This window comes from Anas platyrhynchos, chromosome 12, assembly GCF_047663525.1.
Source record: "Anas platyrhynchos isolate ZD024472 breed Pekin duck chromosome 12, IASCAAS_PekinDuck_T2T, whole genome shotgun sequence".
Taxonomy (NCBI): domain Eukaryota; kingdom Metazoa; phylum Chordata; class Aves; order Anseriformes; family Anatidae; genus Anas; species Anas platyrhynchos.
This window is the reverse complement of record NC_092598.1, coordinates 19,950,001-19,960,879: the sequence shown is the minus strand read 5'-3', so window position 1 is coordinate 19,960,879 and position 10,879 is coordinate 19,950,001. Positions and strand designations below refer to the sequence as shown.

Genomic DNA, 10,879 nt, shown 5'->3' with positions numbered 1-10,879 from the left:
AGAAAACTAGGCACAAAATTGTACCCTAAGTGGCGTAGCACTGTCACATTTTGAAATAAAGTTGAAGCACTGAGACATTTTTCCTTAGTGCTGACTCCCTCTGGGCATTCCCAAGACAATTACAATGTTTTCTGTGCATACAAAAGAACTAGGAGGTTTTGTAATCATAGTCCAAGCTTATGCTTCTCTCTTTAAGAGCATTCAATTTTCATGGACATTCATTAACGGGAGGTTAAAACACAATGGCAGAAGAGAAGGCACTGCTTTTATGTCCACATGGTAGTAAACACTCCAAGTCGGAAACGTACGTTCAAAATAAAAACCTCTCCATGCTGTTTCCAAATTAGCAGTAAAACAACAGAAAACACACAACTTTCACAGCTTTTTTACTGAAAATTTAATTTTACAAAATACCCTTTTCCATCAAAGAAACTTCCCTGCAATGTACATGAACCCAGCATTTTATAGATCTGTACAGTGAGACATCAGAGAGGTTTGACAGAAGGAAAAAAACTTTTAGCAGACACCTAGTTGCAAAACCTACAACAATGGAAATACAAGTGTGTCTTAAAATGCTAAAGCAAGTAATGCAATATAATTGTTGGATCTATTTGAAATGTGAAAAGTTTCCTTAAAATGGTCCATATGGTACGCAGAACATCACAGCTGGCACAAAACTGACTGTATTTAGGTTTAAACACAGAAACAATATATGTAAGAAACATTTTTTGAAAAATAACCCAAGTGCTGCTATCATAAGGCAAACATACACAAAGGTGCTGACAGCATACAGGTAAATCAACAAAAAAGAAAAAGATGAATACTCAAGTGTTCAAACACTGAACTTTTTTTTTTATATGTTGCCAATAGAAGTTTGAAATATAAACAATGCCAAATCAACGTAGGACACCCTTTTAACTACCTTGGTGTAATGCATATAGCTTTACATAATCTCAACAAATGTTAAACTAGGCATTAATACAAATTTCAGCGGTCTAGGCAAGACCTAGTTAGTCTGTTGCATTCTGGCAGCTTTGAATTTTGAAATCCTCTTTGTAGTTTCTTCTGACCCTTCGGACAAAACTTCCTCTGACTTTCGCTCCAGAATGGTGGGCAGGACAGGGTGAGCAATGACTGGGTGTGGTATTACAGAGGGAGACAAAGGCTCCTTTTCTATAACAGTTCCAGAAAATGCCTACAACAGAAAAGAATACTCAAAATGAGCTAATAAAATGCAAATGTGAAGCTATGCCCATAAGGTCATTACCTTATATTAGCCTGATTAGGATTGTTATTTCTTTTAATCAAAAGTAAAGAAATATCTTTAAATCAATGATTGTTCCTTGCATAAGTAACCAAATTGTAATTAACCCCAAAATATAGCTTGTTCAAAGATGACTGAACGAAAGACAATGTCTTAAAAGTACTACTTAATCTCAATCCCACTGCATAAATTATCTAGAAATTTTCTTCCTCACTGAAATGTTCTCAAGAAATAAAACAGATGATGTAATATATAGTTTCATTTTGGATAACAAATTAAGAGATTTTGCAAAGTTAGAGTATGTCAGCATTTCCATCATACATCATATTTTATGACTTAATATCTTCTAATTGCATCAAGCTGATACACTGCATACAAATTGGCAAGCATGTATTTTATTTGTTCTTTCTCCTTACCAAATATGATCAAAAAATGGTCAAAGCAATTTATATTTAAGAGAATAGCAAACTTGTTTCCAACTATTTCTGTCTATAAAAGGTCCAATATACATTTATTTTTTAAAATGATAATTTATCTGCAGCCGATTATATGACTTAATCCTTTTACTTAACTAAGAAACAGCCATAACTATTGGAAAACATCTGAAAAAAGTAACTCGGAATTACTTTTCAGATTTTAGAACAAATCACCATATTATGTACTGAAAACACAGAATTCAGACTGTATGAGGACAAGGGGAAGCAGTTTACATCCAAGGTTTGATATCATACTGGGCACAAAAGAATGCACACCAGATTTATTAACTATGCTTAGTTTTGCTTATTCATAACTCAGTTACCAAGAAAAACAAAGCAAAACAAAAAAGCCATTCTTTTCTTGCAGGACCTGAAAAAAGCAGCTTTTTTGTTGGTTTTCTGCTCCAGTGGCCAAACTATGCCTAAAGCCTGTACACAACCGTGTTGTTCTAACAACATGCTCATTTTCAAAAACAGTAAGCAAAATACAACCTAAGAGGATCATGGTAAAATCAGATACAAAAAGGAAAAAATAAAAAAAAAAAAAGAAAACTTAGTGTGAGGCAAATGGTAATAAAGAAATAATGTATCTCGAACACCCACAAAAACGACCAAAAGCTCGACAGCACTTTAAGACGGCAGGTCTTTAACAGGAGTGTTTTATTCACTCTACTTCAGTTACTTAGAAAATACAGTATATCCTAGAGCATAATCACGCTGTAATTCAGAACGTGGACTACAATGTAACATCTAATGGGTACGTAGATGTTTTACAAAAATATAGTCCACAAAATTTGCAGTGTGAGGTGTGAGTTCTACAGATAGATCTTCCACTACGAATCTTCCCGTCCCACTTCTATTCATCTTTAGCTGTTCATATGAAAAATAATGATAAACAATAGCTTTCATGAGGAATTCACTTCTTGTCAAAAATATTTTTTCTCAAAAAGTTATTTTCGGTGAAGTTGCCCATTGCACTGAGAACTACAGAAAATTCACGGTAGCTTGAAACAGTCTAAGTTCTTACAAAATAAAAGTCAAGAATACTCTATGTCACAAATTTCAGGGCACTGGCTACATCTAATTCTTGCTTAATTCTTCCAGTCGCTGTGCAACTGTTTCCCCTTTTGCGGTACAGTCTCTTTCCTTTTCTTTCCTTTTCAGGAAAGCTTCCTGAGCTTTCCAAAAGCAGGAAAATACATGTTTGGGATCACCACTGGCCCTAGTTTGTAACAGGACGAGCAGAAGTGTAATGCTTCATAGAATCATAGAATATCCTGAGTTGGAAGGGACCCTTAAGGATCATCAAGTCCAACTCTTGACACCGCACAGGTCTACCCAAAAGTTCAGACCATGTGACTAAGTGCACAGTCCAATCTCTTCTTAAATTCAGTCAGGCTCGGTGCAGTGACCACTTCCCTGGGGAGCCTGTTCCAGTGTGCAACCACTCTCTCTGTGAAGAACTTCCTCCTGATGTCAAGCCTAAATTTCCCCTGCCTCAGCTTAACCCCGTTCCCGCGGGTCCTGTCGCTGGTGTTAATGGAGAAAAGGTCTCCTGCCTCTCGACACCCCCTTACGAGGAAGTTGTAGACTGCGATGAGGTCTCCCCTCAGCCTCCTCTTCTCCAGGCTGAACAGGCCCAGTGCCCTCAGCCGTTCCTCGTACGTCTTCCCCTCCAGGCCTTTCACCATCTTCGTAGCCCTCCTCTGGACACTCTCCAACAGTTTCATGTCCTTTTTATACTGTGGTGCCCAGAACTGCACACAGTACTCAAGGTGAGGCCGCACCAGCGCAGAGTAGAGCGGGACAATCACCTCCCTCGACCTACTAGCGATGCCGTGCTTGATGCACCCCAGGACATGGTTGGCCCTCCTGGCTGCCAGGGCACACTGCCGGCTCATATTCAACTTGCTGTCTACCACGACCCCCAGATCCCTCTCTTCTAGGCTGCTCTCCAGCGTCTCATCGCCCAGTCTGTACGTGCAGCCAGGGTTTCCCCGTCCCAGGTGCAGGACCCGGCACTTGCTCTTATTGAACTTCATGCGGTTGGTGATCGCCCAGCTCTCCAACCTATCCAGATCCCTCTGCAAGGCCTTTCCACCTTCATTCGAGTCCACAACTCCTCCAAGTTTGGTGTCATCAGCAAACTTGCTCAAAATGCCTTCTATTCCTACATCCAGATCGTTTATAAAAATATTGAAAAGTACCGGCCCTAAAATGGAGCCTTGAGGGACCCCACTGGTGACCGCCCACCAGCCTGACACAGCCCCGTTCACCATAACCCTTTGGGCCCTGCCCGTTAGCCAATTGCTCACCCATCGTATGATGTTTTTATTTAGCTGTATGGTGGACATTTTGTCCAGTAGGATCCTATGGGAAACCGTGTCAAAAGCCTTGCTGAAGTCCAAAAAAATCACATCAGCTGGTTTCCCTTGGTCCACCATACGGGTGATCTTAACATAAAAGGAAATCAGGTTAGTTAGGCAGGACCTACCCTTCACAAACCCATGCTGGCTGGGACCAATGACTGCTTTGTCCCCCAGGTGCGCCTCAATAAGTTCGAGAACCATCTTCTCCATGATTTTACCAGGCACTGACGTGAGACTGACAGGCCTGTAATTGCTAGGGTCTTCTTTCTGACCCTTCTTGAAAATCGGCACAACATTTGCCAGCTTCCAGTCTACCGGGACCTCTCCAGACTCCCAGGATCGTTGAAAAATAATTGAGAGAGGTTCCGCGATGACGTCCGCCAGCTCTTTCAGCACCCGGGGATGAATCCCATCCGGACCCATGGACTTGTAGGGATCCAGGTGGAGTAGCAAATCCCGCACACGTTCAGGGTCGGTTGGGAGTTTGTCATCCCCACCGTCCCGGTCCTCCAGCTCAGGGCACCCTGGGTCCCGAAGCCCATCATCGGCAATGAAGACAGAGGCAAAGAAGGCGTTAAGCGTCTCTGCTTTGCCTATGTCATTGTCTGTGAGGAGACCTTCCCTATCAAGGAGCGGCCCTATGTATTCTTTAGTTCTCCTTTTTCCATTCACATATCTAAAAAAACCCTTTTTATTTTCTCTCACAGACACAGCCAGCTTCAACTCTAGGTGTGCTTTAGCCACACGAATTTTCTTCCTACAAACACGAACAGCATCCCTGTATTCTTTCCATTCTTCCTACTGCTGCATAATTCCTCTGTCTTTGGCAAATCCAAATAGACATTTGGCTGGTATTTGTGTGTTTTCCAACTTCAAAACAATGCCTAGATACTACCTCTATTGTATCTGTGCCTCGGAATATTGACAGAATGGAGGTTACAGAGAATCCTTCCTTCCTTCTCATCAACTGTGCAGTAGAGATTTTACTTTTTTTAAATCCTGCTGTACACCCTGCAAAATTTTCAGGATGGCCCAGTCACAGGCCCACCAGCATGTAACTACTTTGTTGGATCTTTATGGGAGAGTGAGGTCAGGGGAAGGCAACTTCCTTGTTTGCTTCCCTCTGCTCCTAGGACATATATGACAGAAACTTGTCACCTAATTATGTCCTTCTGAAGCAAAAGTAGGAAGGAGTTAGAATATCATTTTAAAGAAATCAAAGAAACCGATGGCATAAGCCACTACATTTGTTGGATTTTTCATTTTTATCCCTGCCAACAATCAATAATTAATTAAAAAGCATACCTCAGTTGTCCCTGAAGAGGGAGAAAGCTTTTTTGGTAGCTGCTGCTGCCCCTCTTCCTCTTCTTCCTCCAGTATGCCTTCACTGTTGTCACTCTGAGTAGCTTCATCACAGCTAATACTCCTCTGAACTCCTCGTCTGTCATCAAACTCAGCAGCACTGTTCTCACTGGTATCGCTACAAACGCTATTCTCTCTGCTTCGAGACTTCAAAATTGATTTACGAGGGACATATTCTCCATTCACAACATCAACAAAGACTCTATAAAGGAAAATGTTAGCTTTAATAAACCATTTCAGGATCAGATGACAAATTTACAGCGATCTTGCTTTGTCTTTTGTACAAATTATGATGTGCTTTTCCAACTTTTTCACTGTAGAATTACAATACTGTACCTTTGGAGGCTTTTTATTTACCAACATAGAAGAATCAATTCTGCAGAGCAAACACTGTTACGCCCGTTATTTGAGCATATTCTTTCAGCATAAAACATATAGCTCTTTGAAAAGTGTAACAGGAAACAGAGTAGTGTGGGTTACGAAAAGCTAGAAAAAAAAGGTAAACTAAGCAATTTTCAGGGTTGTTTTTGTAAAGAGAAGCAGGAGGTCAGAATGATAGCTTTCTAGAATGAAGATTCTTTGTCAATTGTAGAACATACAAACAAATACTTCAAACATTCTCTTGCACGTGGAATGGATGAAGCTTTTTCCTGACAAGTGCCATAACCTTCTTTCGTTAAAAAAAACATAATAAAAAAATCAGCTTTTAAAATCAGATCAATATGAAGACACTTTTCAAGTATTAACAGATTGTAATTGATAAAGAGGCTTCTTCCTACAGTTTATACTCCATCTCCATGACTTGAAGAAATCAAGGGTGGGTGGAACAGAATGAGTGGAATTAGAAGACGGAGACAATTTTATTAAGCTCATAAAGGAGGCTCCCAATGACTGGATGAGTTTTAAGGGTGTTACTCGTTTCTTAACAGCTTTATTCATCACACACTCTTGGGAACACTTGTGAATCTATGCAAGATACAGCTTCTTTGCAAAGCTCAGGGAGACCACCAAGAAATAATCCTCTAACTTATCCTCAGCCCCAGCAACTGTAATTGCAGAATAGGTTTTTAATTTCTTACACTTTGTGCCACCAAAAAAAAAAAAAAAAAAAAAAGATATTTAGGTGCCTGAATACACTGACACGCAAATGCAGTGTGATTTTCACAGACACTTAATCAGCCAACCTAATAGGCAACTATGTTCATCTTTACGAATCCATATACTTAACTCTCCCTTAACCTCCGTTTAACATTTTTACAGCCTGAGTACAATGTTACTTGTGGAGCTCTATGAGTGCAGGTATTCTGCAGGCGAGCATTTCTTTTTAGAGAGAAGAGAGACAGCAATGGACTCAAGTTAGGCAGAAAAAATGCAAGAGAAACTATGCGAACAGGAGACCTGAGTATGGTCTGAAGACACTGAAAAGATGAGACTAAAACCAGCAATTATCAAGTGGGAAAGGAGGAGCACTGCCAGTGATAGATTTGGTCAGTTATGTTTGAAAATAAACAAGAAGTGCATTGACAAGACATTAATGACAACACATACCAAATCGCTGTATTACTTTATGCAGATGATAGATACTAGCAAATTGAGGTAAATTTCAGAAGCTCTGAAAAAGTGAATAAACGATTAACTGGTAGCTGGAAAAGAAAATTTAAGCTAAGAAATATTTTATGGATATGAAAATATGGCAACCATGCAGAAGCCACAAACTTTCACGCGTAAGTAGTAAATTCAGTTCTATCGGTTTCTTTCAGGAAACAGTAAGATTGTTTGCATGCTGTAGGTGAACGCAAATAAAAAGAGAAGGTCTGCTATGAAGAAAGTTCACGTGCCAATGCCGTAAATTACACACCGGTAAATGTCTGCTGGGGTTTTGATGTTAGGCAGTTCTGGAGTCGCATGGCCATTGCCATTACTGTTCTTCCTTTTACGCTTGGCTTCTTCTTTCTTCTCACTGAATTTCAAAGTAGTATTTTTTCCTGTGTTTATTCTTACCTGAAAATGGAACACAAATGGTGGTCTAGACCATAAAACCAACAATTACTCAGATCAACTGAGTTCTGATGTTCTCCTATCCAAGCAGTTGAGGACTATGAAGCATAGACGAGTTAAATATATGTATGAACAGTAACATTCATAGTGTGAACTGTTTATTCTTTAACATTTGCACTTGGCTGGGGAATTTCTTTGCACTAATGTGCACAGATTTTGCATATAGCCTATGACTATCTACTTGTGCCGTTCAACAGTCAATTTCATGTTAAGTAAAGTCGTTTTAAAAACTCAGAGACAGGATACTATATTTTGGAACTGCCTGAAACCAGTACAGCAAGGTATACATTTGAATATCATTTCTAATACTGCACTTAAAACTTCAGGATTTAAATGGTAGGTTTCAAGCCTTTCAAAAAGTGTAAATAAATGTCATCTATATTTAGCTCTCTACAATACCTACATAATCTAAAATATGCTATTTTAGATAAAGTATACTGTACATATGTTTTATGCAATCTCTTGACAGAAACATGTCAGTAAATGTACAAACCCTTTTAGGTTCAACAGTATGAGAGAAAAAAATAGTTGGAATAGAGCTATCTCCAACATCTATGTCATCTTCGTCATCACTGTGATAAAAAGTAGAGCCATTAACTTGGCCACCATACAAGTCTGAATTTGTTACTTCTTTCTGGAAGTTGCCCTGAGTAATACAGTCTTCTGCTCTGTACGTCCCATTCAGATCCATCCTCTTATCCTCTCTCTCCTCTTCAGAAGAGGTTGTATCTTCTCCATTTGTCTCAACTGTATCAGGCGTTCTATTAAATGAGAAACATCTCCGTGAACCAAGCAAGGCAATTCACACTCCTGAGAGACACTAGCATACAAATAATAAACAAGGCTACATTTTTCTTCACCCAGGTACTACATTTTTAGCCAGATTATGGAATGTTTTTCATACTTGGGGTGAATGTCCATATCCTTTCCATATCAACTAGAAACACCAAAAATGTGACATTCTGGCTAATGACATAAGTATTGCTTTAGGGTAAGAACAGATCTGAGCGTGTCTTTAAACATTAAATGCCTAACTCCAACATTGTAAATGAAGGGTTTTCTTAGCCTGCAGGAAATGAATTTTACTTGCCCCATTTCTACCATCTCAAAGAAAAAAACCTGTAACACTGGATTGCAACAGTTGCATAGAGGCAGATTCTAGCACCTTTAGCTTTGCAGTGCACGCTTCATGTTCCGTCCTTCTTCCACCTATTACAATTTCAACTGCATCTATCTCGTCACCTGGTTTAACTTACTATCGGATCCTTTCTGTACAAACAAACACACCCTACAGCTTTCTGAACTCCAAACCTGACTGTGCTATAGCACCACTATACCTGTCAAGTTCACCAAGTATCTCTTCTTGTCTCTCAAGCTCTTCTAAGCGGGCCCAGAGTTCCTCCTCCGACTGATAACAGCCCACTGATTTCATGTCATTTCCATTTGTTGCAGAATCTACCTCAAAACCATTTGATACTTTTGGCTTTGAATGAGGTTTGTGAGCTCTTCTGTATTTCCCTGTACAAGAAAAAAATAAAGAAGATGCAATTACTAATACAATTTAAATAAATAAATAAATAAATAAATAAATAAATAAATAAAATGGAAAGCACAAAGAAATTAAGGAATTTAGAAAATTTTCCATTCCAAATTACTGTTTAACTGTTAAAGTGGAACTGTCAATGAATCAGAGCACCATCAGAGGATAACAGTCTCTGGATGTTATAGAAATACCAGGGCAAAGCAGAGATGTTTGTTTAGAAAGCAGGAGACACTGATCCTATGACATCTATGACATTTTTTATTATATTGTTGGTGGGTGTTTTGGTTTTGGTTCTGTTCTTTTTACCTTTTATGCCAAACAGTAGACTTTGATTTGACCTGATAGATAACAGCATGTGAACGTGACATTTGCTCACTGTCCTATTAATAGCATATTTTATTAACTGTAAAAACAAACCTAATTTGTACTTTAGCTCATTTTGGACAAAGGCATATATATATATATATATAAAGAGCACTATCTTTTGTTTTGGGTTTCTCCCCCCCCCCCTTTTTTTTTTCAATTTATAATGAAGATCATTAAAAATTATCTCCAGAGTAATCTGGAAAATCTGACCAAAATCCAGTCAGTACAAATCATTTGTTTTGGTGAAAAAGATCCACTTTCAAAAGTGTACAAAAGCCTGTCTTTCAAAAACAATACATACAACCCACCTTAAAGTTTCAGAGGTGACCTGAGATGCACACCTGTGAGTAAACAGTAGTCACAGACAAGTTTTTGCTGGCACTTAAAAGCTTTGCTATCTGGACAAATGGTGCATACAGCACTGAGGATGGGGAATACTTTTTCCTGCTTGCATACTGTCTAGCACATAGAGAACAAACAGCCTGAAACACTAACACTTTAGTGCTGTCTGTCTGAAGGACAGCACTGCTTCTTGAATCCCCCTTGGCTCTGGGGCACAGCCTGCTCCCTGCATGGTCCCAGGCAGGCTGGGGGGGGGGGAGGGGGGATCCCCCATCCCTGCTCATCAGCACTCCCAGCGCAGGTCCTGCACTTCCAAAAAGGAGGGGAGACCCTTCCCCCTCTGTCACTGCCACAAACGCCCGACATTGTCTCTCTATGGTCTTTATGAAACTCTGCTTTTTGCATCTAGCCAACAGTAATACAATTTCTTAATTATTCAACATGCTTAAAGCTTAAAAGTGTCTTTTTATTAACCAATTTTGTGGCCTTTTTTAAGAACTCATGTTTTAAAGATATCCTTATTCAAATATGTCATTTTGTACTTTAATCCCGAGATAAATACAAATGCAGTAGCAACATTAAGCAGCAAACAGGTGACTGTAAGTTATGTTAGAAAGTGTGTCCCCTACTGTTCCACTGGATAGTCTTTTTTATTGTGTCATTAATTAAAGGTTGAAATATATTTCATTAAGATTTAAATATAAATTGAGGGAATCTAAGCAATCAGAGTGGTTTTCAACTGGTATAATTACAAAACTAGTAAATAAAATTTGGAAGGATTACTTATCAATCTATTTCAACTTGATTTTGAGGTTGTGCCCTCCCAATTTCTTTCTGTTCTCCTTCAGCATTAACCACTGACTTGACCACCAAGGTAACCACATGGCTTCCTGAACATCTGCGCTTCAGCACACCAGTGCTTTTCCCTCCTAATTCTGACAAAAATTCTGCCAGTTAGGAAACCAGGTCAGAGCTCAAAGACAACAGAGGATAACCACTTGCTGCTCCAATACACACTGTGCTCATTCACTGTTACTACAAAGCACTACCAGTAACTTCATACACTCACCAAAATAGGGAAACATTAAAATCCAGTCAA

The 10,879-nt window shown here is 39.2% G+C and overlaps 1 protein-coding gene across 3 annotated transcripts in view; it reads right to left on the bottom strand.

Moving 5' to 3' along the window:
• Positions 1 to 369: 369 nt before the first annotated feature.
• The window catches only part of URI1 (URI1 prefoldin like chaperone), a 43,030-nt gene continuing 32,520 nt past the window's right edge, over positions 370 to 10,879 (bottom strand). For 2 of the 3 annotated variants that reach the window (XM_027466800.2, XM_072043663.1), the window contains exons 7-11: positions 8,867 to 9,047; positions 8,023 to 8,290; positions 7,330 to 7,472; positions 5,415 to 5,673; positions 370 to 1,195 (exon numbers count right to left, since the gene is read on the bottom strand). In XM_027466800.2, coding sequence (XP_027322601.2) covers positions 1,007 to 1,195; positions 5,415 to 5,673; positions 7,330 to 7,472; positions 8,023 to 8,290; positions 8,867 to 9,047 — 1,040 coding nt within the window. In that variant the 3' untranslated portion in view covers positions 370 to 1,006. The remainder of the gene's footprint in view (positions 1,196 to 5,414; positions 5,674 to 7,329; positions 7,473 to 8,022; positions 8,291 to 8,866; positions 9,048 to 10,879) is intronic. The other variant, XM_072043664.1, reaches the window with a different exon arrangement.